Genomic DNA, 26378 nt, shown 5'->3' on the forward strand with positions numbered 1-26378 from the left:
GTCATCTTTTGGCTATAGCAAATAGTCAAAGACGTCATTATGCACAGTGAAATAACATAAACATGGTAGTAGGGAGACTATCGGAAATCGGCATCAACTGTGCTAAGTTAGTGGACGGAACCATCCGTCTGCCCGCTCTTAGTAGGGAACTGTTGCCATATTCACCAACATCAAGCTCTATCATAAACGGATTACGATGAAGCAGAACTAAAAGTCACCCAAGGTTCCAAGGCCGTTACATTGGAAGTTCTTCCTATCATTTCCTAACCACTTACTTGTTAATACTCAACCTGCCAAGTCAATGAGGCCTCAAAACTTAGATTATCATTCAGGCATACAGCTGCCTTGGAACAGAAGCAGGGAGAGCACAGGCTACACAACGTCCAGCTTATCTACGCAATCCAAGCCCATGACTCATATTACATCAATGGCTAAAGTATGTCTTATTAAATGGACTTCAAGAAATCGTAGCAGTAATATCAGATTTTCAGCTGAGACACTTCCTGGACGGTACTGGCTCCCTTTGTTATTTGACTTTTTGATGTTACGCTTCTACGGTTTGCAAATAAACAGCGGACTGTACTAGACTAATAAAACCTCATTCAGCTTTTATGTAGGTACCGCCAATCTCGATTGGATCTGACGTCAATGGCTCTTTCTTATGAGCGCGGCATAACTATGAGAGACTCCCATGAGGACTTATTGAGAGCCCTCTGGTCTCTACCCTCCAACTCCGCTCAATATCTCATCTCAATTCCACCACAATAACTCACTCTTTAAATAAATTACCTCGCTCGATCAGTGCACAAAATGAGCGAAATCTGGAAAGAGGTTGATGATGCTCGTGTCACAAACACCGATGTAAGTCTTATCGATACTAGGCAAGGTATATAACTAATCAGCTGAACAAGTTTGAACTTCCAAACAAGTGGACAAACAACTGGACAAACAACTGGACAAACAACTGGACAAACAACTGGACAAACAACTGGACAAACAACTGGACAAACAACTGGACAAACAACTGGACAAACAACTACGACGAAATCGGTGGTGAACCGACAGCAACAATGACTTCAATATCCGTGGAGGCGGGGATCAATTCATCGTTGCATCGGGTCTGACTTCGGGTCTGTGGTCGGGTCTGTAGTCGGGTTTGGTATCCGAACCAGTACAGTGCAATGATTGCGGAGTTCTACAAGTTTATAGACTACATAACCTCAACTTGCACCACGCTCAAGACCCGATCAATTCTTACTCAAATTAACCATGACATCTATGAATTGGGAAGATGTTGTTGCTAAAAAGCGACAGCAACAGTCAGACGACATCTCAGCTTTCAGCTCTGCCGAACTGTCAGATGTCGATAACAAGACGGAGCACTACAACTCCATCACAGATATTGATGAAATCTCTCATCTCGCAAGAGAAATAGAGAAGGGTAAATACTCAAGCGAGAGTGTTACCAAAGCTTACATCTCACGGTGAGTTTATTCACTATATCTCTATCATCAGTGTTAACGTGGTCATGTTCCAAGCGCCATCCAAGCACACAAACGAGTAAGACTCCCCGGCACCCAAACAACGATTATCCCCTGGCTGACGAGACTATAGACGAACTGGTAAGACTCCCTCGAAGTATTGAGCCCTAATTGCGATCCTGATCACCCATCACCAGTCTCACAGAGATTCTCTTTAAAGACGCTTTAGACCAAGCTCGGGAACTTGACGCCTACTTTGCCAAAGAAGGAAAGACCAAAGGGCCTCTTCACGGAATACCCATTAGCTTAAAAGATCAATTCAACGTGAAAGGATACGATACTACTCTAAGCTACACGGCTAGATCCTTCAAACCAGCGTCCGAAGATGCGGTGCTGGTCAACATACTCAAGAATCTGGGCGCCGTCATGATTGCCAAAACAAACCTCCCTCAAAGCATCATGGTAAGCAGACTTGTTCTACGGTGCTGATGCAAGCTAACGTATCCAGTGGGCTGAGACTGATAACCCGCTTTGGGGCTTGACGGAAAACCCAATCATCCCTGGCTACACTCCCGGAGGCTCATCTGGTGGTGAATCGGCGCTTGTGTTTTCTCGAGGAAGTATTGCAGGGTTTGGTACAGATTTGGGTGGGAGCATCCGCATGCCCTCCCATATCATGGGCCTCTACGGTTTCAAGCCAAGCGTAGGTCTCCCATTATCTTGCCTGTTCAAGCTGACAGTATACAGAGCTCCCGGTTACCTTATGCCGGTGCACCAGTTTCTACCGACGGGCAGGAGCATGTTCCTTCATCAGTCGGGCCACTTACGCGCTCCATGTCATCCATGCATGATATAACAAAGGCAATCATACTACAGGAACCTTGGACTCAAGACTGTCGCTGTATCCCTATCCCATGGCGCGATAACGTCTATGATGATATCCTGAAGCGCAAGCTGACAATCGGCGTCGTTCGCGATGATGGAGTCGTAAAGCCTCATCCCACGGTCGCGAAAATGATTGAAGAAGCGGTCGCAGCACTTGAAGCAGACGGCCACGAGGTAATCGAGTGGAAGCCCGATTTCCACGCTGAGTGCATAGAAGTCATGGACGCTTACTTCACTGTCGACGGCTGCGAAGACATCCGTCGCGATGTAGAAGCAGGAGGTGAACCCTTCATTCCCGCTGTCCAGAGACTTATCGACCGCGGAAGGCCTATCTCCGTGTATGAGTATTGGCAACTCAACAAGCGCAAGCGACAACTTCAACAGGCCTACCTTGAAAAATGGAACAAGGCCATATCGTCAAAGACCGGTAGAATTGTCGATGCTCTCATAACGCCAGCTCTACCGCACGCAGCCGTGCCTCACAACAGCATCAAATGGGTAGGCTACACTAAAGTATGGAATCTGCTAGACTATACAGCTTTGGTCATACCAGCTGGGAGGGTTGAGCCTGGAGATCTTGAAGCGGCGATGGATTGTGAACCGAGGAATGAGATGGATGAATGGAACAAGAAGCTTTGGGAGGAGAACAAGAATGATATGGCACAGAACCGACTACCAGTGGATATCCAGATTGTTGGGAGAAACGTGGAGGAGGAGAAGGTGTTGGCTGTTGGTAAGATCTTGGATGATCTCTTGCGCAGTCGACAGCAGTAAAAGCTCTACCCAAATTCGCTGGTAGTAGCAATAGGGGAAAGCCAATATTTGAACAACTCCCAAGGCATTTTAGCCCCTCAAGGTATCAGAAACCTTGGCCACTGGAAGCATAAGAGACGAAATTAGTATGTCACTTTATGATCCTTAGACTACGGTTCTTAGACTTCATATTTTTATGCCCTAAGACTTATGAAGCTATTTTTTCTACTTCCCACTAGCAGTCCAGACATATGTGCATTCGTTACCTAGGATATTTTGTTTCTTCACACGAAATAAAGACACAAGTTAATGTAGTTCATAAAATTAAATTATAATACTCGCATGATAGTCATTCAGTCATAATCCTATTGAACAAATATCCCATAAACCCGCAAATTTGCTTAAACTTGTGAAGATCTCTTGGTCTTCTTAAAGAAGCAAGGCATGCACAGTTGAGCCATTTCAGTCCAGAATCCAACAGGAGGCTCGGTAAAGGTAGCCTCATATGCCTCAATCAGGGGTCGCTCCCAGACTAGGTCAACCTCATGAGGTCGGATGTACTTGGTCTTCTTGAAGACCTTCCAGAAAGCGAAGAGAAGGACAGCCAGAATTTGCATGGAGTAGTTCTGGAAGAAGACCTCAACGTCGAACTTGGGTCGGAAAGCGTAGTATCCGTAGGTGAGGACGATGACGAACTGGATGACCAGGGCGATGTAGGCACCGTAGGGCTGGAAGTAGCCGTAATATGGACGCTCGGTCTTTCGGTCGACGCCTTGGGCAACACAAGCGCGGTGGTAGTTGATAAAGGTGATGTTCATGACCATAAAGGTGATGAGACCGCCACCAGTGACAATGCTGATCAGCCATCCAAGGACCTTGGCAGAGCCGTTGGCAACCTGAAGGAAGGAGAGGAAGGGGAATAGCATGGTAACACAGAAACAATAGACAGGGATACCGGACTTGTTGCAGTATCGCAGGAATCGAGGGGCACGGCCTTCGAGAGAAAGGGAGTAGAGGGCACGGGTAGCGCAGTAGGTATATGTGTTACCGGCGGAGAAGATGGAGGTGAGGATCAGGAAGTTGACGACATGAGGGAGACCTCCAATGCCAAGGTTGGTCATGGCAATGACATAGGGAGAAGAAGTGGCGTTGCCAGTTCCACCAGCACCAAAGTAAATGTCATAGAGAGCAGGATCATTGTAGGCACAGCAGATGCCAACTGCCAAGGCACCAACAATGAAAAAGATGCAGAATCGATAGTAGACAGTCTTAAAGGCACTCTTGATGGTAAATGTAGGGCGCTGGGCCTCGGCTGAGACCATTGAGATGTACTCGGGGCCTACAACAGTGAATGAAGCGCTGAAGAGAGCGGCGAGGAATCCCTCGAAACGGCCCTTGTCGCCTTGGCTGAGGTATGTAGCGAAGGAGCCGGGGTTGGAAAAGTGTCGGAAGCCGTAGGCGTCGTGTTGGGGGTTACCACCGCACATGGTGACAAAAGTAAAGGCAAAGAGGATGAAGATAAGCACAAGCTTTCCACCCGAGAGCCAAAACTCGGATTCACCATAGAAGCGGACGGCGAGGACATTGAGCAGACTGCAAGTATGGTCAGCATTAGTTGGTAAGGGGCGTTGGATGATGTTGACTTACCCGTAGCAGATAATAACTGCAGCGCAGATACCAGCAGTTGGGCCAGGGTTCAGAGCATCAGCGTTCCAGAAGGAAATAACTGAAGTCAGTGCAGTAATCTCAAATGGAATAATAAGAGCCTCGTAGAGGAAGAAGTTCCAGCCAGCGAGGAAACCAAGGGCATCGTCAACCCAGTAACCAGCCAGGCGAACAAATCCACCAGCGATAGGCATGTATGTATTCATCTCGGCGATGGAGTTGTTGACGAGGGCGAGAACAATGGAGTAGAGGGTATAGGCGATCAGGAGACTACCTGGGCCACCCTTGGCGAGACCTCCACCGATGGAGATGAAGAGGGCGGTTCCGATAGAGCCACCGGCGGCGATGAGCTGGACTTGACGATTGTTGAGTCGTCTGTGGAGATGACCCATGCTATCGTCGATGCCATACTGAATGCTGGCAGTGTCGCCTGCGACAGCGCTGCCTTTGGAGGCTGAGTGTCTTCTCTTTTCGTCGTCTGACATTGTGAATGTGATGGAGAAGAAATGGGAAAGAGAGGAGAGAGGAAAGATGTTGATGGAGACTAGAGCCTGAGGGAAGAGAAACAAGACAAGGAATGGAGAGGAAATACGAGGTGTTAAATAGTTTGGCTTGAAGCAGGAGGCGTAGATAGCAACCTCAAGTGTACATATACAAACATGGTGTTGTCGGGTAGAGAGAGAGAGAGCTTATCTCGAGTAGCTTGTCTAGCGTCGAGGCTACTGTAGCGAGTTGATGGTCCAGGCCCTTGCAGTTGAGACAAGCTTAGACTGTGTTGGTGATAGTGTCAAGCAAGTCCTTGATCGGATGCTGAGTGGAGAAAGTGACGAGGTGAGGGTCTTTCCCCACGGGGAAGCTCTTGGTAGTTCGGTGGGCCCGAGTTAGGCTGCATTCACTAATTATTCACTAAACTGCATTCACTAACTCCCCTGCTCTCCAGGTAGACAGGACCTCCATAGGATGGATCCGGCACTCGATTGATGATGAGAATGTGGGTGTAACTCGAGTGCAATTGGTTCCCTCTCCAAGGTCACAGACTTGATTATTGAAGTCCTGGGGTAGTACAGGCTACGTCGCTGACCATTAAAGTCAATGCCACGATATCGACAACTATACCCATAAACAGTCTAGTTCTGTCCAGTTCAGGTCTGGACCAGCTTTGAGGAGTTGGACTAACTGAAGTGTAATTTTGAGGCGTTGGGCATGTGAGAGAGGGAACAAACAAAGTGATCAACTATAAAGAAATAAAGCCATGATAACGGGGGCGATTGCATCTCTACTTACCAACGTTGGCATCTATCTAACGACACAAGTTGAATGGGTCTTGTTATCTGGTTAATCAGTGACCATGACGTCCAAGCTGACCAGGGTCCAAAATCGCTCACCTTCGGAGCATGTATCACAAAGTAGCTTAGTAGGCAATGAACATGTCTCTCTTATCTGGCCATCACCACCAACCAACACCCCGTCTAATCCGTGCCGATCCCTGCAAGTCACTAAACTTACAGAATGCATGTACCGCGATAGCCTTGCCCTCGCCCTCAGCTCTCCTCATTCTAACCCAGTCACCCTCTCTCCTCACGGATTCTCCGCAGCTCGACACCCTCTTCTTCTCCAAGAGACTCCAATCGAATCCATCCATTACAAACATCTAGAAGCTCTCGGATGGACAACCCGACGATCATTAAAATACACAAACAAACGCAAACAATCCGCCGTGTTTCTCGGCTCTCTTCCAGCTGCCAAGAAAGGAAACTTTGTTTGTTCTCAGCAGTGGCAATTACTCGATCATGATCATAAAATACGACTAGTGAACTGACGAAAGTCAATCGATCGCAACGCGGCGAATTCGTTATTGCATACTGCTTTGCTCAGCAATCAATTTGGCTATAAGTGGTATAGTCCTAGAGTCTAGGCCATCCGTCGCCCTGGGATTATGTACGTACCCTTCAGAACACGTCAAGAAAAAGGCAACTATTAACGAGGCACGCATCATCGTCGAATCTATTGGAGATTGTGCTTAATTGTCATCACTGCAAGGGGTGAACGATACGACAGTTGAGCTGTTCCATCTGGTACTACGTAGGTATCTCTGATATTGAGCATCCCATGTAAATCCCTCGAATATAACTTCTATCACAGACAATCCAATAGGGAATCATTTGGCTATCTTGAGCCTCAATCTTAGCTCCAAACTTATCTCGGCTATCCCTTCATCAATTACCAAAATACGAAGATAAGTCAAGCTTCGATAGCCATCAAAATCTAGAACCATGAACAAATTGAAACAAAGATAAGAGCTTCATTGTTTGTTCAGTGAGACCTCATCATATGCAAGATCCCAATCATACCACATTCCTCTCGGATCACATGATCGGGATCCTCATCCGATCCTCATCCGATCCCAGTACTACGCCGCTCTTAGACTACATCCTCTTGGCCTAAACAGGGAGGTGTGATATCTCCAGCGTGGTGGTTCACATACACCTCTACTCCAACACGGCACTCAACTTCCATAGGATCTCTTCCTGCATTCGAGAGCTGTAAACAGTTGTGATGTTGATGATCTCCCGCGACAGCATATGCGGGCGTTATGGCGGACGTTGACAGAATCGTTTATGAACCAATTAACTGCATGAAATATTTAAATTCAGCCTCAACGGTAACGAAATAATTGAAACCAGGCGTAAATAATGCCATACCCTCCCCGACTTCAAAATCCCCCTTGTCGGCACGCTTCTGTACTAGACACCCTCATTTGGCTTAAGTCGCTACAATATCACCATTTCTCCTCACTCATTCTTGTAAATTGGATGTGCTGTATCATTGCGGTTGCATGTTATAGGTCTTTGTTGCTCTTTTGATCTGTGCTGCAACCTATTCAACAGCCCAAGCTTCTTCGCCCCTTTAAGCCGTAAAGATTACTTTTCGAAATCAACGTCGTGGATATCATGTCACTATGGACGGGTAAGAACTGGCGAGTTTTGCCTCTTCCCCGGGGCGACGGCGGGCTAACGGCATAGACTCCGTATCCATGGGTATCCCTTCAACATCTATCTCTCCACATGATAATGGAAGCTAGTGTTATCGTGAGGTGAGGAGTAGATACTCGATACCAACAGCCACAGCCGCAATAATAAGGTGCTTGGATGACAAGCGAGGCACTTGGTGAACGCCATCCCGAGAAACCTCCATCAACTCCGCATTCAACACGTCAACCACCTCACGGCGATGCTACCAAGATAGGTCAAGAAGAGTCTATCCGTCTCTCTGGCTAATGCTATCGCTATAGGCCTATAGGCTAAACTTGCCTTCTCCCACACAGAGCGTCGTAGTGGAGCGCAAAGACCAAGTTCCAAGCTCAAGGTCGGTGATTACGAAGAGGATTCAGCTTATGCTTCAATCGGTTGACTTGAAAACAAAACACGCCCCTGAGAAATGCATCTCCCCACGAAACAAGCACGTTAGTGTACCCCATATCTCACCCGGGTTGAGGCGCTTACACTAGCCCTCCACAATTCACGATGGTGTGTTTTCCCCAGATTGCGGGGGATTCGCGCTCAAGAGGGTCTCAAGCAGGGATACCTCGTGTGAACTTGGTATCTGCCAAGGCAAACACGGCTGTGCAAGTGGCACAATATGGGGACTCTGTAATGTGGACTTGTGGCAGAGTGGTGTCTGTGTCTGGGGACGTGAAGAAGTCATCTCCACATCGTGTACACTATCTTTTTCAGAGCATAGCGCGGTCATTACTCTCTAGACGGAAGCGAGTTTACCCCAGATTGTCAGGACAGCCGACATGGCTACTTCATTTTGTGGATCTAAGTGCTTCGAAAGGACAGAGGATTCGAATTAGAGGTCACTGGTCTCGAGACGAGGCTTCAAGTGCGTGCAAGGTACTCGGCCTTACGGGGCAATCTCGCTGAGGAGAGATGACTTGGTCAAAGCAAAAAGGCAACATCCTTATCAATATCAGGACATGTTGTCAAAAACTGTCGGTGGAAGGCTTTATTTGTCCCCATATATAGTGTAGTTGTGGATAACTAAACATTTCTCAATGACTGACTATCCATGGGTATAGCGATATCCTATACTCTATCTATACCTCTGCTGCCTTTACGACTGAACATTATAGTGTGTACAAGACAATGTCTATTCCATTTAACCCAATTTGTAGATACTGACACGTGCTGCCTTTTGTTTTTGATCTCATGAGACAAGTTAGTCTGTTTCTGACAACAAGTCGAGGCTTTAAAGCCGCAGAGTACGGAGAGGAATAGTGATTAGGCATGGAGTTTGCTTTAACAGACATATTAAAGATTCTCATTGGGCAAGTCTATTCCATCTCCAATAAGAAAAATAATTTACCTCCAAGATTGTGCAGACATGGTCAAGTACAGGGTAACCAACGCACCAAGATTTGATACAAAGTTCAACAGAACAGAGAATAATTGCACATTCTGGGCCAGAGAATATCCGATCTACAAATGCAATAATCAATAAGGTTTGTCTTATAAAATTAGATGCAAGTCAAGGTTGCGGGTCAAGCAGAGCGTCATCTTATCTACAAAAGTTTATTTAGAGCTCTCTACTAATATCCTTACTCAAGAGGGTATCATGGCTTCTCGTTTAATAGTGTACCTTGATCAAGACTTCTGGTCTGCCTAGATAATTCCTTGCTGAGAAAAGTCCTTGTCTTTAACGTTAACTTTGGCTTAAGTGCCTTTGTCTCAGGGCATTAGAAAAATGAGATGCTAGAAGTATATGGGACAAAATTAAGAGGCAGCTTATGCTACTTGGATCAGACTTCTTAGACTGTTTATTTCTGCACCCCAAGACTGCTGCGTCAGTGAATCATAGCCTGCGGCACATCGTCTATAAAATGACAAATCCATCCGCGTTCTTCACGGATGAAAGTTAAACGAAACACACTTTCTCTATTTTCCACAATAGACAAACTTGTTTAAAAAATTACTTTTGTCTCATGCTTTATAGAGCTTCACGACAATAACTCAAGAGGAGCCACAGGTATATTGCCCCACCTCGAATTGCCCGCACAGACCATTTACTTTGATTGGCTAACAACACGCTCCTCTCAGCAGCTCTCCTCGAGAAAGCAACCGTGATCAATCTAGAGACAACAAATTTCCTTCACGAATTCACGATACATCTTTCCACGCCCCCCGCCACCATCCAAACGACGCGCGGTCACCGAAAACGCGAGAAAATTATGATCCAGGACTCATAAGCCTGCCGCCGCCCTAAAGCGATCGGACACGAACTGTTGCGACACCGCGATCATGGCCCAAGAAAACGAAAACGAAATCTCCTCCTTCGATGAAACCGAATGGAAAGCCCAAGATGCTGCCGATGACCGCGAAATCGCAAAGCTTCTTGGAGATTCCCAGGATACCGGCGGCGCTGGCATCAATTTCGATACCGTAGAATTCGACCAGACCGGCAAGGCCGACGATGCTGAAGACTTCGAGGACATTAGCGACGATGATTTACCTGAAGAAGAACCCAGTGCCGGCGTCTCCATGGAGATGCCTGGGCTCACGGACGATGGAGGCACTAGTAATGACGCAGATGACCTGTTTGGAGAGGGTCCATCCTCGCCTGATCCCATTCTTGGCCCTTCTTCTCCTGCGCCTCATGTTCGCGATACCGACACTGATACCCAGCCTACCGATGTCGGCCTGAGCTTTCCTGGCATCAATTTCGACCCCGAACCTCATCTCGACAACCAAGACCCTGATATCCCCGCCCCCGCCGAAACCGTCGAAGACCTTCTCAAAGCTACATGGCCTGCCTACAAGAAGGGACACGTTCTGACATGGAGTGAACTCCTCCCAGCCAAAAAGGCTACTTGGAAGGAAAAGAAGCCCACAAAGAAGCCAAAGAAACTTGTTACTAGCAAGCTTACTCTCGAGCTCGCGCCCGATCAAGAGAAACTCTTTCGCATCCCTGGCACTGCTACCATCAGCCGCAAAGCTAGACAGGCAGAGGAGAGAGGTCTCGTCTACTGCGGTCTCAACGAACAAGATCAAGCTCAAAATAACGTCCAGTTCGATCTCGATCTCGATTCCGATTCCGAAACGGTTGCTGGCTTTAGCCTCCGCGATATTGAACTAGCCTGCGAAGACTGGGGCAGTCAAATTGCCACAGTTGAGGCTGAATTCGAGGCTCGACAATTAGCCGAGCAAGAGAAGCAGCAAGCACAAAAGCGAACGTTCGAGGAGCAAGATGACGAATGGGATGCCGAGTTTCTGATGGATCTTGGTGACGATGGACCAACACGACCAAAGAAGCGCAAGACGCTCAAGCTTGGCCTACCAGAAATCCCCCGCTACGCCGCCCCTTCATTCGACAACTTCGAAGACGCAACTCGCAGAGGTGCCAAGCGTGTTCAACTAGACTTGAGCGATCCTTACTTGCTTATCGAAACGCAGGATCTTCAACGAAACGCAAAGCGACCTCGCACAGACAACAAGTTGACGCGCATGGCAAACGGCAATCTCGGAAGGGGTGTCGCCAACCGATTCAATATTTCCAACGACGAGGCATACGAAGCTTTGAAAGAGAATCACCAGAGTAAAGTCCGTGCCACACTCGGTAATATCTCTGTCGAGCATAGTATGCCTGCTATCAAGCTCTCGTGGCCTTATTACAAGGTCAAGCTTGGCGGTACAACTGATGAGTACCATCGTCCTCGTTTCAGGTACAAGAAATTTGCTGGTCACATTATCAAGTTTGACAAGCCTGCGCACCAGAAGCGCAAGATGATGAAGGGTAAAGCACACGAGGTCTTCCTCAAGTCTAAGGATCTCAGCATCAACGACAACTCTACTGCTGTCCTGTACGAGTATTGTGAGCAGCGTCCACGAGTACTCAGTAGCTTTGGTATGGGCAACCGCTTGATCAATTACTACCGCCGAAAGGACACCAGCGAGGACGAGCAGCTACCCAAACAGGATCTCGGAGAGTATCGCATGCTTCTCCCTGAAGATCGCTCACCGTTCTCCTTATTCGGTACCGTCGACCCTGGAGAGACTGTACCGACACTGCACAATGAGATGTATCGAGCTCCCGTCTTCAAACACAATCCAAGGGGCAGCGACTTTCTTGTGGTGCGCAGCACCACTGGAGAGCAAGGTTCCAGGTGGTTTCTGCACAAAATCGATCACCTTTATGTTGTTGGACAGCAATTCCCCTCAGTCGAAGTTCCTGGCCCACATAGCCGCAAGGTTACGAACGCTTCCAAGAACAGGATGAAGATGCTCGCATTTCGTATGATCAGACACAGCGACACCGACAACTGTCAACTGTCCGACATTACTAAGCACATCGCCGACTCTACCGACACTCAGAATCGTCAAAAGCTGAAAGAATTTCTTCAATATGATAGAGAGAGTGGCGAGAAGGGCATGTGGCGACTGAAACCTGGAGAGATACTACCCGACGAGAGCGCAATACGGTCCATGATCAAGCCTGAGGAAGTTTGTCTTCTTGATGCCATGCAGCTGGGTATTAAGGAACTCGAAGATGCTGGCTACGACCCTCGAAATGCTTCCCTGGAGGAGGATGTTCAGAACAATGACGCGGAAGGCGAGGAAGAAGATGTCGATGATGAAGGCAGCAAAATTACAAAGGGTGCCAAGAAGCAACAAGAAAAACAAGAAGAAACTCTCGCTGACAAGATGGCACCATGGAAAACGACCAAGGCATTCATTGATGCCTGTGCTCAAAAAGCTATGCTTCAGCTTCACGGTGAAGGAGATCCGACAGGCCACGGCCTTGGTTTCTCTTTCATTCGTACTTCGATGAAGGGAGGATATATCGAGGCAGTTCAAGGACCTCTGGCTACGTCTGCAGATGCGATGGAGCGTGAGAAGCGAGCTAATGGTGGCCACGCATACAACGTCAAGAAGCAGCAAGCCATGTACGAGGAAGGTATTAAAGAAATTTGGGACAAGCAAAAGACAACTCTGTCAGACGGCCAGGAACATGACGATAAGGACGTCGCAGTAACCGAAGATGAAGACGACAGATTTAATGTTCAATCAGTAATGACCCCAGCCCAGTTCGACGACGGTACCAGCCAAATTAGTGGTTTGACTTCCGCAAGTCGACAGCAGAAACGCGCTATCCGTATCACTCGAGACGTTCGAATGCCCGATGGCAGCACGCAGAGCCGAATCGAAATCGTTCACGATCCGGTAGTAATTTCGCAGTATATGAAGCGGCGAACAGAGGCGGACCTTGAAATGAGAGAGTATGTGCACCCACCCACCACGACCCCGACAGTCCAGCAACAGAGAAACAGGGGTATCGTATCTAGAAGACCTCGACGAACATACGGAGTCGGCACCCCTGGCTCGCAAATGGACATCGTGGGATTGGAGTTCAGAGCACCAGCTTACGTATATCTATCAACAGCATATATAGCTCGCGCCCTACGGGCAATGCCGACCACGACCGTCTTGCAGGCATTAGGTATGTTTTAGTCTGGCCCTACGATGATCATCACTAACAGTTGTGCAGAATTAAGAAGGAGCTGGAGCGACTCGAAAAGAACAAGGCCCGACGACAAGCTCGAGAACAACAAAAAGAGCTTCATCAAAAGGCTAGCGCAGGCGACGCCGGATCACCCAGTGTCAATGGCGATAAAGTCCCCACTGGAACAACCCGCAAGTGTGCCAATTGTGGCCAAGTCGGTCACATCAAGACCAACAAGAAGTATGACCCCCCCTTCTTCACCAGTTCTTCCTTTTGTTTCATTTCCCCCCCGTGCTTCGTATGATTGGCTTGGATTTTCAGTGGATGGGACGACAAAGAAACAACGAGCGAAAAAGACTCAGATGCAGATTCTCATGCAACAGTGCGACAAGGACAAGGCTCGGGAAGCCAAAGCTGCTGCCGACCAGGAAGACAAAGATCAACGAGCTGCTGAACGAGAAGCTGAGCGCGCTGAACGAGAAGCGGTGCGCATGCGAGAGGCTGCTAGAGTCAAGCGGCTACGTGCGAAGCGACAGGCTGAACGAACTGCTGAAGCCAAGCGGCAAGAAGAAGCAAGAGCTGCACAGAGAGAGGCCAGAGAAGAACTACAGCGCCAGCGCAAAGAAAAAAGAGACCTCGAAGCAGAACGCAAGCGTGCTCTGCGCGAACTCGAGCGTATACGACGAGAACAAAAGAACCCCACGCCGAAATGGCGAAACGGGAAGGGCTGGCGCTGAATACGCCAAACCTAACAAGACATCTTCTTTAAAACCCTTTACTAACTTTTTACTCAAGGTTATGTCCTTTGCTTAACGGTACGATGAAGGCAGACAACGGCGCTGCTGAGCATGGAGGTTTTGGTAACTACAATGCCCCCGGAGGCGCGGCTGGATCACCGATATAAACGACTGGTAATGGGAATTGAACCAAAAGGGAGAAAAAAGGCTACATGTTTATTATTCTTTGGGCTGTATTACTTACAAAGGTTGATGGCATTGGAATGGAGTTGGGGGATTGCTTCATGGAAAAGGGCCGCACCAAAAGCGACGACGGCATTGCATTATACCGAGAGACTGAGACAGCAGTCAACTATCATTGCTAATAGAATATCCAAACTATCATACTTGCATGCCGTTTGTGTTTCTAACTTCATGATTGTGGGGGTGTGTGACATGTTATCTCTACAAGTTGATGATGAGCATTGAGCTCGGCTCTCAACAGGATTCTGATGCATCCCGTAGCGGAAGTTAGCCGTCCCGGGGGGCTGAGCCCGTGATACTGATGCGACGTGATATGATGCTTAGCGAGAAGCTCCACGACATGATATGCGGTGAAGATGTCTATCACACGTAGGCGAGCTTCTGAGTGAGAGAACGTAGTGCTTCAAGTTAAACGGGGGGAGTTGGACCGACCTCTCACGTCTCAGAAGTGGGCAAAATGTGAAATGCAGATTAACCCCCATTTCGCTTGGTCCACTCAGAAACCGGGTTAATTGGCCCAGATAGCCAGGTGGGTGGTAGGGATTGAGGGTGAGGGGAGCTTCATGCATGTCCTGGGTGAGGCTGCTATGCATAATTGTATTTTTAGAATCAGGAAAACCATGCTTGGAAACTAAACTAGGGCCCGGATCTACCACGAGGGAACACTGACATCTGATAGCGGAAACGCTGAGAGCCGTAGAACTGATCAAGTAAACGAGTTTGGTTATCATGGATACACTCGACTTTGTTCAATTTACCCGCAAGGGTTCTATCAGGCCCTCCACAGTTAAAGAGACAAAGCTTCAAGTTTATCTACAACAAGACACATGATCAATTAGCAGCAAATACTGTTAAACAGGGTATAGAAACCAGTCATTCTCAATCTCCTCAAAGATGCAGTCGAATACGAAAGAAGTTGCAGTGAAAAGGGTGGGAACAAAGGAGGCTAGGCACATCCCATCCGCATGAAGCGTGGAAAGATGGGAAGCGAAATCTAGACGGACGGATGCTTTAGCCTTGTTTGCTCTAGTTGACGTGTTGTTTCCGTTGACATGAGCCAGGATTATGCCCTGGGCTTGTTGTTTCATGATTTGTGTTGTGCTTTAGCCTTGATATTCATTCGAGGTTGTCTTTGACGTGAGGTTGCCTTTTCTGACGTACAAAGAGAACTACTTAGACTCGTGATTCATCTCTACTAAGAGGCTGAGATCATACTACATCATCGACTGCACATCTAAAGCAAGGGAGAAAGAGAAAAGTAATTTCTAAAAAGTAGGTGGTTGGTTAAACAGCTGCCCGCTTTAGGTAGGGCCCTGGTCTGACTCTCCTGTCTTGTCAACGTTGGTGCCTTTTTTAGGGGACTGTTCCAGGGCTTCGAGTGCCGTAACCTGGCCCACCAAGCCCACCACGACGGTGAGTACGGTAGCAACCAGCCAATCAGAAACGACTTAGCTAAGCAAGGAGGTCCCGCGAGTTTCCATGCTTGCTTCCATTTCTTTTTTTTTTTTTATCCCACTCCCGTTTTCCCGTCCCAAGTCCCTCTTCTCCATCACGCACGAGTACATTTAGAGTGAACACGATCCGTTGGGCTATTATTAGAAAAAGCCCATCATCCCCCATCCCAACCACAGACGCCAGCCAGATTCAGCCCCATCCCAATCGACCTTCTATCAGATCGTCCTTGGTCTTTGATGAACTCGACTTTTGGGGTTAATTGTGTGCTCCTTACTCCTTAATTGCGACTTGAAGCTCAAGCGCCAGATCGTCATCATCTTTGACTTCAGCCTCTATCTACCTTTATTTCGCGTCGCGCGTCGCGCAAAGGATCTTCGAAACTTTCTAAAGTACCTACTTGTCGCAACGGCTCTTTGGAACTCGCATCTTCCTCCCGCACAACGAATCTCATGATTTACGCGACTCGCATGTCGGCGTCACTCATCTTGTTCTTTCCTCTCATCTCTCCCCAAGGCTAAAAAGGGTACCAATTACCACCAAAAGGCCAAGCTTAAAGAGATACCGTCAACGCGCTACTGCAACAGGTACCCCTCCACCAGGTGCCGACCACTAAGTTACAAAGGTCTCCAACGACCTCGAGGTCCTTTCACCTCACATCTCTGAAGGTCTCGGCTTGTCCCAGCTTTAAGCAAGCCAAACCACATTTTGCTTCTGTCGACAAATCCTCTCCCTCTCCCACTCTCTTTTTTTTAATCTTCGAACTACCTTTCTACGGTCACCGCGACAGCCGCCTTCGTCATCTCACCCCAACCTGCTCCTCTTTCTCACGGCTTTACCCATCGAGCGTTTACTTGACGTTTTTCGCCCTTTTCGAGCGACGCTACCTGCAGAATCTACATTACGCACGCCGTTTAACTATCCTTTGTTCTCGCTTACGATTACGACCACAGCCGCGCCTTCGACTTGAGCATTTCCCAACCGTCCGACTTGTCTCGCTACCACTTGTCGTCAACTCCTTTCTTTTGCGACGATCTGCGCGACCCGTTCTAATTCCCACCTTACTCCACTGCTTGGCGCCTCTGACGGTTATTTCATCGTCCTTTTGGCCGCGACCGTTTAAATTCCCCGCGTGGAAACGCGACACATTTCTCCAACTTGAGACGCACAGCCGTTCAACATGGGACGAAGAAAGATCGAGATCAAAGCGATCAAAGATGACAGAAATCGCTCTGTGTAAGTGATACTTGGGTCACCATTAAATATCTGGCCCCGTATATCAGGAAGTTTCGCGACTAACTGGCGCACGCAGCACCTTTTTGAAGCGAAAGGGTGGTCTTTTCAAGAAGGCCCATGAGCTTTCCGTCCTCTGCTCCGTCGATGTCGCCGTCTTCATCTTTGGCAACAACAAGAAGCTTTACGAATATTCGTCAGCGGATATGCGAGAACTCATCCACCGATATCAATATGTGAGTCCACTTCATAGTGCCTGTCGCAACCCAATATCAGGACATTGGGCGAAAGCGCGGCGAGTTCCCGCACGGCGTACTGACAGATACTAGCATGGTGGCCCAAGTGAACACAAAGGTCCCGCCGACTTCAACGGAGGAAACGATGACGACGATGAAGAGGAAGGCGACGGTACTCCTCCCCATGGGCCCGAAGCGGTCGAGAACCAAATGATGCCTCCTCATCCTTATTCACAGCTCCAAGCTCCATTTCCTCAGATCCGACATCAAACACCTTCAGCTTCACCACCTATCGGTAATGGCGGCGGTCCTTTCCAAGCACATCCCGGACACCCTGTTCAGCGAACACATACTCCACAGCCGTCAATCGGCTCGCGACCGACATCACGAAACGACATGCGCCGAATGGGTCCCGGTATGGTTCAACCTCCGCCTCCACCTGGTCCTCAACATCCTGGAATGAATTATATGGCTACTCCTCCGATCTACAACTCGCCTCATCCTCCTTCTGGTTTGCTTCCTCAACATGCTCCTCATCAGCAATATGCGTACCACCAACAGCCTCCTTCTATGCCACAGCATCAACAGCATCAACAACATCAACAACATCAACAACATCCACAGCATCAGCCACATCCACAAGGAGCGTATATGGAAGATCGCAGATCACCGATGCCTTCGCCAATGCCTCCAGCTTACACTTCGCAGCCGCCGTCTCAAGGAATCCAAGCTCCCGCACGTCCAACACCGTCACCTCAGCCGAATCAGCAACATCCCACTTCGAACTTGTCGCAAATGTCCCCACCGCCACCCCAGCCTGAACGTCGCCTGCAAGATCTTCCGCCCCCGCCGCCTCCTCCTGTAGAAATCAAGACTGAACCACATGAACGCCCTCAACCGCCTTTACTGAATACGGACAGCGCTATCAAAAAGCTGCCTCAAAGGAAAACGCACAGTATCTTTACGCCCATTGAAGAAAACCGGTCCATCTTGTCACAGCATCTTGCATCTTTTACATCAGAATCTGTCAAATCAGAATCGGCTGCTGCCGCTGCCGCTGCAAATGCCGCCAACGCCGCAAACCGTTCTCAGTCGGTAGATGTGGCTGCATTGAACCGGGCCGCTGACGCGTCCAAATCGTCACCTCATATGCCCCAGCGCGCAAGCACGCAAACTGATACAAAGCGAACTGGGTCGTTGTCGTCGATACCGGAATCAGCGCCAACGCCGCCTTCACGTTCAAACAGTGCAAAGCTCCCTGGCGGCCCTGGTGGAGCCCGACCGCGTGGTCCCCGTCTAACGGTGCAGATTCCCGATGGCGGGTCAGAAGGCGGTGGTAGCGCACGAACTGCCGAGTCAAACTCTCCGCGAAATCTTACCGAACCCACTACACAAGTGCCCCAACGGCACAACTCGCAGTCGTCGCTCGTGCTTCCTCCTCCCTCTCCATCTGCGTCAACAATATTGTCCGCAGGTGCTACTGGTCCACCAAATCCCTTTGCCCGGCCGCCTCCTCAGCAGAATGTGAATGGTGAAACTCCTGTCTCTGCCTTGCCATCACGTTTCTTGACAAATGAACTTCTGCCGAGTCCAAGTAGCTTCTATCCGGACTGGAACTTCCGGGGAGGTGACAGTAATACGCTGCCTAGTCCGCTGAACTTTGCAACCCCAGTTGTTGGTTCAGGGCCTAGCTTCCTCAGAGATGATGCCTTGAACACGACGCCAAATGCAAATTCCAACATCTTGAAGGAAATAAAGGAGACTATGTCAAATGCCAATGGAACCTCGTCACAAAACTTGAGTGTCGGTATAAGCGGTTCCACTGCTACGAAACGAAAGACTCCCGAGTTGGGAGCCACAGCCCAGAGTGAGGCTACAGAGGAGTCAGACGCAAAGAGGGTCAAGATTGAATGATCGTCTTTCGTCGTTTACCCCCCATACAAAAGTGCTTTCCGTTACACGCTTCAATCGACAGGGCATCATAGGCTGGCCTCTGTATGCCAGTCATGAAACGTCATCAATTTAGTCAGTGTCCATCTGTGGCCTCAGTCTCTTGTTTACGAGGCAATCATGCCTGTGTTTCCGCTTCTTTTTTGGGCCCGCAGCCCTGAAGTCTCGTGGTGTGAAAATAGAATCATGCATTGGGTTGATATGTTTCGAACACACTGTATGATGGAAAATATGGAAGTTTGTTGCGGGTGTTCTTGTGATTTGTTAATTTGTTTTTGTCCGAATGGTGTTTTTGATCGGGAGTATGGTTAGATGATACCGGCGACGAATATGTTGACCTAATCAATATACTGAGTGAACCAGCTTCAGATTGAGCTGTGGTATTGTCTTTAAACCCCAAGTCCATTATCTCTATTACGCTGGGTGCTGCAAGAAAGCATTTGTAGCCTGTTTCTGTAGTATCTGGCTTGTTGCTGAGCTGTGTACAATAATCATTAATCTATCATTACTCGTGTTGCCGCAATTCTAAGCGTAGTTCAGAACTCCTTTAAGAATCCACTGCAACCGGATTAGCATTTCCCTCCATATCAATGACAATCAACTTACAAGCTCTCCATTACCAACTTGGCTGGCCACACGCTCAACCTCGACCTCATCAGGCATGATGACCTTCTTCCCATCCTTGACAACCCACCAAACCTCCTTACCGCCCAAGGTCTTGATCTTGTCCTCCTTCTCCCACGGGCTAGCCGGCACGAGATGCGCCTCCACGAAGCGCCTCATATTCTCCTTTGCACGATCCTGTCCACCATCACCCTCGTACGCATCCGCGCCAAACGCATCGTAATCAGCAGGTTGCTCCCACGGTTTGCGCGGAAGCGCATCGACGGCCGAATTCAGCGGCGCGAGGACGGTGGTGTTGGTGGATAGGTCGGAGAGGCGCGTATCGGTGGAGGGCTGCATGCGCGCGAAGGATGAGAAGGACGTGAGGCCGCGGTTGGAACCTAGGATGTCGCCGAGAGCGACGGAGGGTTGGACTGAAGGAGAGTCGGAGGAAGGCATTATAGGCAGATGGCCGTTGAGAGGGACTTGTGAGGATGTTGCGAGGCTTATTAGGGCTGTTAGGGTGGTAAGAGGTTTCATGTTGCTGATGGAAATGTAAGATTAAAGTAATATTAAAAAATGTACGTCATGAGAGGAGGGACGTGATGCGAGAAATCATGTGGAGGTGGGGCGGGTCTGAGTAGGCCAATCATATAACATTAATGTTGAAGTGAATCAAGGATGGAAGAGTCGTCGCCTGCGGTGTACACACATGAAGTAATTGCGATACTTAGAAGAACGCTAAAGTGATTCAACTAGAAATATGGTTGCTTTTTTCCTAAAAAGGATTGTTGGCAATGGCGTTGTGGGAAGCATCGTTACGGAACATGCCAAGTCAAGGTGGATTGTTTTCCGGACAACTTGAGAAGGTCAGGTTTGGAACAGATCCTTCCATTGGGGTAAGGGTCCTGAAGAAAGAATGCAGATGGACTATATGGACTATATTCATTGCAGATGAGAGATCAATAGATATTGACTAGCCTCAGACTGTGTTATCTGCCAACAATACAGCATCTTCCAAGGTTAGAGTTGATCGCGCAGCATTCGCTTCTGGAGTATGCTCGAGTCTATTCTGGCTTGTGAAGCTCGTTTGTGGCTTTGCTTTCACCGTTAACAGTTCAACGTTGTAACATCTGGTGTTATTTTGGTGCCGTGAAGTAGTTTGTGACTGCAACAAGGCAACATGATAGGGCAATATGTATTTATCTATCTCGAGTATAACAGCGACGTTTTGTCTTTACTACGACCCCAGGATATTGGAAAGGTTGACCGCTAAATGCAAAAAGGACGGACTTGACAAGTCAATTCATGCTATTCAATTTGGACCTTTAGGCTATTCCAAAATGAAGTTGCATTAATTCATCTCACATGCATGAGCATTCACATGTGAAAGTTCCGGATGAGTCAGCTTCATCCCCAGAACTCAAGTCAGAATGGCCGAGGAAAACGAAGCAGTGAGAAGTGGCGTAGTCTGGGGTCAGATGATGCAGTAGAATCCGGGGAAAACTCAAAAACTGTAGTGTCTCGCTTCAGCGGCAAGGACTGAACTGAAACCAGGAGAGAAAGACTTTCACGTGCTTTTTTTCTTGACTTGATCTGAGGTAAAGACGAATGGTAAGCCTCGAAAAAGAAAACGAGACCAGCTGACCAGATCTGACTGTCACAAGCCTCTTGAAGAATGTTTGTTATTGCACCTTAGTCATGAGCGTGGGGAAAATGGCGGCATGCTCAAATGCATGGGCGTCATGGAGTAGGATGATCAAAGATGCAGCGATTCATGTGCATGCTTCAAGTACGAAAGAAACATGTGAAAACTGGACGGCACTTTGCTCTCTCTTTAGTCTGGGGGATATGCCACTTTATATCACGTGTCCCCCTCAAGAAGCATCATTTAGCCATTGATAGGTATCCGGTTACTTGGCCGAGACGGTCGGTCACAAGTCCGGTTGTGTGGGGTTTGGAGAAGGGAGGTATGATTGGTGGTTTTGGAGGGTGTCAAAGACAGAGAAAGTGAGGAGAAGACTTTCTCACATGCTCGTGTTATTGTCAGAGCATCAGCAATATGAATATGTATAGTGAAACGCCTGGTCAATACCACGTGTTATCATGACAAAACACTTGATGGTATTCGACACGACCCTGCTCACAATCCAGAAACAGGAACTGTGATACTGCCAAGTCAGGAATTATTCCTTAGCTTCCCCCACACGAACCTCATCTCCTAGAGTAGCGGAGACCTCGGCACATCAGAGGCCATAGTCGGTGGGTTGCCCGGTCGCCGGGGATATAGCGGGTGGTGTTTCGGCGTAGCTTACGGCGAGGGATGCGATATTGGAGAATTTTCTGTCAGAATAACTGGATAGTGCCTTTGATTCAGCTCATCAGGTTGGACAACAGCTCAATCTCTCTAACCCAACTGAGCAACATCATGAAGCTATGCCATGCCAGTGCAATACCATATCCCAAGTATTCCCCCAATCCCCAAATCTTGAAGCCCGTAGCGGGGGTGGATACAGGCGGGTGGACGCTAAGTCTCAGTGGGTATGAGAGCCGCTTCCGGGGAACAATCCTGGACTGGACCTGCTGAGAAAATGCCAACATCTGATTTGCGCCTGTTATTTGGTACTCCCCGCAAGTATTTGTTCGCGACAGGCAAGATCAAGACAATAAAAAGACTTTATAACAATTCAGAGTGGCAACAAAGTAGATGTACAGTGTCAAATTATGATTTGTAGCAGTTTATAGTGTCTTTTAAGTACTTGATTCTTATGATCGACTATCATTGTTAAACTCAGATGGTCAGAAATGGATGGGCAGGTTGGATTGCACGCGCTCGCTCGCTAGGTCATCATGGGGATGGTCATGGTTCGACCTCGGCTTCTGCGCCTTAGGCCAAGGATCTTGCCCCTCGGCCTTGTGGGCGTCCAGTCCAGTCGAGTCGCATGGATCGCATCGACTAAATAAGACTTGTCCTTGATCCTCTCTTCCTTTCCCCAACCTTTTCTTTTTTGGATTTGTTCTCTTAATTCCTTCATCAACACTCTCACCTCAATCTCCATCTCTCTCTTTTTTGTATTCTCCATTGGCGTGGGAGTCTAATCTGCTGTGTCTTGAATCATTCTCTTCCTCGTATACCCTCCACATAACAATACACATACACAACAATGGCTCCTAGAGTAATTGTCGTAGGCGGTGGCCGTAAGTTGACAATGATGCTCAAAGTCGCTTCGCGCGGCCGAATCATTCCATACTAATACCCGTATTCAGTCTCTGGTCTTTCTGCTGCGCACACCATCTACCTGGCTGGCGGCAACGTCGTTGTCCTCGACAAGCAGGGTAAGTCTCCGAACCGAACCGATAGCCCTCAGCGCATTTGAGCGCCTGGGTTTGGTCCAAGCAGCGCAACTTGACTAACATGCGCAGGTTTCTTCGGTGGAAACTCTACCAAGGCTACTTCCGGTATCAACGGTGCTCTCACAAGAACGCAAGTCGACACTGGCATTCCCGACAGCGTCAAGCAGTTCTACGATGATACCCTCAAGTCTGCCCGTGACAAGGCCCGTCCCGACCTCATCAAGGTCCTCACCTACAAGTCTGCTGCTGCCGTTGAGTGGCTCCAGGATGAGTTCAACCTCGACCTCACTCTCGTTTCTCGTCTCGGGTATGTTTAATTTGCTATCAGCTATAAATCAAAGACAGTTTGCTAACAACCGTTCCAGTGGCCATTCCCAGCCCCGAACCCACCGAGGACACGATGCCAAGTTCCCCGGTATGGCCATCACCTACGCCCTGATGCAGCGCCTCGAGGAGCTTGCCGAGAGCGAACCCGGCCGCGTCGAGATCGTCAAGAAGGCTCGCGTCACCGAGCTTAACAAGGAGGGTAACAAGGTTACTGGTGTCAAGTACGAGCACAACGGCGAGATTGTCTCCGTCGATGGCCCTGTCGTCCTCGCTACTGGTGGTTACGCCGCTGATTTCTCCGACTCTTCTCTGCTCAAGAAGCACCGCCCCGATACCTACGGCCTTGCCACCACAAACGGCACACACGCCACTGGTGACGGCCAGAAGATGGTTATGGCCATCGGTGGTAACGGTATCGATATGGACAAGGTTCAGGTCCACCCCACAGGTCTTGTCGACCCCAAGGACCCCGGCTCCAAGTGGAAGTTCCTCGCTGCTGAGGCTCTCCGTGGTGAGGGTGGTCTTCTGCTCAACGCCGACGGTGACCGATTCTGCGATGAGCTTGGTCACCGTGACTACGTCTCCGGCATGATGTGGGATGAGAAGAAGAAGGACAAGTTCCCCATCCGACTTATTCTCAACTCCAAGGCATCCAAGGTCCTTGATTTCCACACCCGTCACTACTCTGGCCGTGGTCTCATGAAGAAGATGACCGGTAAGGAGCTTGCCAAGGAGATCGGCTGCACACCCGAGCACCTCCAGAAGACCTTCTCTACCTACAACGATATTGCCGACGGCAAGCAGAAGGACCCCTGGGGCAAGAAGTTCTTCCACAACCTGCCCGTCAACGTTGACGACGACTTCCACGTCGCTGTCATGGAGCCCGTTCTTCACTTCACCATGGGTGGTATTGAGATCAACGACAAGGCTCAGGTCCTCAACCAGGACAAGGAGCCCTTTGACGGTCTCTATGCCTGTGGTGAGTTGGCTGGTGGTGTACACGGTGCCAACCGTCTTGGTGGTTCTTCTCTTCTCGGCTGTGTTGTCTACGGTCGTGTTGCTGGTGACACTGCCAGCAACTACCTCTTCCAGAACGCCCTCAAGGGTAGTGCTGGCAGCGCCGCTGAGCGTGTTGGCCAGATTTCTCTGCACCTCGACCCTTCAATCCCCAACCAGGTGACTGTCTCCTGGGGTGCTCCTGGCGCCGCTTCTTCCGGCTCCGGAGCTCCTTCAAAGGTCGACGAGCACGCCAGCGTTGCCGCCGGTCCCAACCCCGTGAAGGATGATGGTGCCAAGGCTGCTAAGCCCAACGACCCCAAGGCCTTCAAGGTTCCTGAGAAGGAGTACACCATGGAGGAGATCGCAGAGCACAACACCAAGGACAACGTCTGGGTCGTTGTCAAGGGTGTCGTCCTGGACCTGAGCGACTGGCTCGAGGAGCACCCCGGTGGCGTGCAGGCCATCCTGAACTTCATGGGCCGCGACGCGACCGAGGAGTTTGAGATGTTGCACGACGACGAGGTCATCCCCAAGTACGCGCCCCAGCAGGTCATCGGCCGCGTCAAGGGCCAGGAGGTTACTCTCGAGCCTTAGAGGCTATGTGGAGATACTTGATGTAACGACGGTGACGCGGCAATCAAAAGAGCAAAGCCGCCATGAACTTTTTGCAGTTTCGTTTTTTGTGCGAGTAACCATCATGGCCGAAAAAGGGCTTTTTGGCAATTTAGGCGTCTAGGAACTTTTTTTGTAATGTATTGATAGGCGGGATGCATGCAGCTTGGTTGCAATCTAGTTTATACAATTTACCAAAGATATTTTACCCATTTACGAATTACCCCTATAGTAAAACTCTGTGATCTGTTTGTCCTCTGGTATGATAGTTTGCGGCTTGACGTTGATCAACGGAGTGGCTTGGCATAGTACATGTACCACGACGGTCTTTTTGTAAGGGCCTTTTGTGTTTGTGCCTGACGATCAAGATGGGAAGGGAAAGTTTGTTTCGCCTTGAATGGTTTTTGTTACACTACCACGCGGCCCTGAGAAAACGTTGCATTTGGTCAAGTATTCGTGTAGGATTCACGGGTGAAGCGTTGCAATGATGAAAGGTATCATCAATGAGGTCAGACTTTGCTTCCGTTGTTGACCTCATAGAGTTGTTGGATCTTGAGCAGCCTAGTACACTCTCGATCGCGATGAGCACAAGCTGAGAATACCTGCTGAAACCAGCTACTTTGATGATAATTAGCTCAGTTGATATGTCCAGCCGCCCAAATAAAACTGGCTTTTGAAGTTCCGTACTGCAGAACTTGTGGTCTAGGGTAAATCTCGTAGTACAGGTCAATCCTTTGGTCAGATCTCGCTTCGTATCCGCTCAGCCAAGGGTAATCATGTCAATGACTATACGCGCACGAAATAGAATCTGACATGCTGCGATTAATGATCCACGTGAAGATGACAGCCGTCTGAGATGATCAGCGCGGCATTTCTGACATTTCTTTGTCTGTCAAGGGGGTGTTCGGCCTTGCGGTCTTTGATCCTTGTTCCCCGTACTTTTTGCTGCACCCCGCAAAAAGTTACGCCGAGCACGTGTTAAAAGACCGATGTACCTGACTTGTCTTTAATAAATGGAATGTGAAGCTATAAAATGGTGGAAATGATATTGCTTTTAGTAAAATGTTGGAATAGAGATGTCGTATATCTCTGCTGTTAATGCTGTAGGATATATCTCAACTTCAGCTTGGAACTATTGTCCATATCAAGAGAAGTACCTCGGTCACATTGTTTCGTCTGAATTCTCTGAGTTGGATGCAAGTAGCCTTGCAAGCTTCCCGTTCGGGACACATTCTTCTGTAGCCTCTGATGTAGAGTGACCAAGCCACTAAAAGCCACGGCTTCTCACATCTGCCTAGACGCCAAGTAGGGAGAAAGCGTCGCATGACCATAAGGGAACTCGTTATTTG

At 48.9% G+C, this 26378-nt stretch overlaps 7 protein-coding genes across 7 annotated transcripts; 5 read left to right on the plus strand and 2 right to left on the minus strand.

Annotated features, from left to right (window-relative positions):
* Nucleotides 1-810: 810 nt before the first annotated feature.
* FSST1_000536 (uncharacterized protein) lies at nt 811-1124 on the plus strand (the record flags this gene model as incomplete). The annotated part of the gene is made up of 2 exons (XM_083231628.1): nt 811-861; nt 912-1124. 2 exons carry the CDS (start codon nt 811-813, stop codon nt 1122-1124), a joined length of 264 nt encoding a protein of 87 aa, XP_083090718.1.
* Nucleotides 1125-1269: 145 nt separating this feature from the next.
* FSST1_000537 (amidase signature domain-containing protein) lies at nt 1270-3140 on the plus strand (the record flags this gene model as incomplete). The annotated part of the gene is made up of 4 exons (XM_083231639.1): nt 1270-1484; nt 1679-1943; nt 1990-2184; nt 2229-3140. 4 exons carry the CDS (start codon nt 1270-1272, stop codon nt 3138-3140), a joined length of 1587 nt encoding a protein of 528 aa, XP_083090719.1.
* Nucleotides 3141-3520: 380 nt separating this feature from the next.
* FSST1_000538 (amino acid permease/ SLC12A domain-containing protein) lies at nt 3521-5269 on the minus strand (the record flags this gene model as incomplete). The annotated part of the gene is made up of 2 exons (XM_083231649.1): nt 3521-4712; nt 4767-5269. 2 exons carry the CDS (start codon nt 5267-5269, stop codon nt 3521-3523), a joined length of 1695 nt encoding a protein of 564 aa, XP_083090720.1.
* Nucleotides 5270-10084: 4815 nt separating this feature from the next.
* Nucleotides 10085-14020, plus strand: FSST1_000539 (histone acetyltransferase; the record flags this gene model as incomplete). Its single annotated transcript, XM_083231660.1, has 4 exons — nt 10085-13059; nt 13224-13280; nt 13329-13546; nt 13605-14020. The coding sequence occupies 4 exons, from the start codon at nt 10085-10087 to the stop codon at nt 14018-14020; spliced, it is 3666 nt and encodes a 1221-aa protein (XP_083090721.1).
* Nucleotides 14021-16895: 2875 nt separating this feature from the next.
* Nucleotides 16896-19098, plus strand: FSST1_000540 (MADS-box domain-containing protein; the record flags this gene model as incomplete). The annotated part of the gene is made up of 3 exons (XM_083231671.1): nt 16896-16951; nt 17028-17184; nt 17278-19098. The coding sequence occupies 3 exons, from the start codon at nt 16896-16898 to the stop codon at nt 19096-19098; spliced, it is 2034 nt and encodes a 677-aa protein (XP_083090722.1).
* Nucleotides 19099-19659: 561 nt separating this feature from the next.
* FSST1_000541 (uncharacterized protein) lies at nt 19660-20277 on the minus strand (the record flags this gene model as incomplete). The annotated part of the gene is made up of 2 exons (XM_083231683.1): nt 19660-19692; nt 19741-20277. The coding sequence occupies 2 exons, from the start codon at nt 20275-20277 to the stop codon at nt 19660-19662; spliced, it is 570 nt and encodes a 189-aa protein (XP_083090723.1).
* A 2624-nt stretch (nt 20278-22901) lies between these two features.
* Nucleotides 22902-25011, plus strand: FSST1_000542 (FAD binding domain-containing protein; the record flags this gene model as incomplete). Its single annotated transcript, XM_083231694.1, has 4 exons — nt 22902-22935; nt 23005-23073; nt 23161-23398; nt 23457-25011. The coding sequence occupies 4 exons, from the start codon at nt 22902-22904 to the stop codon at nt 25009-25011; spliced, it is 1896 nt and encodes a 631-aa protein (XP_083090724.1).
* Between the last annotated feature and the right edge of the window lie 1367 nt (nt 25012-26378).

The sequence above is a fragment of the Fusarium sambucinum genome, chromosome IV, assembly GCF_050947815.1.
Source record: "Fusarium sambucinum isolate potato_lamoka chromosome IV, whole genome shotgun sequence".
NCBI lineage: Eukaryota > Fungi > Ascomycota > Sordariomycetes > Hypocreales > Nectriaceae > Fusarium > Fusarium sambucinum.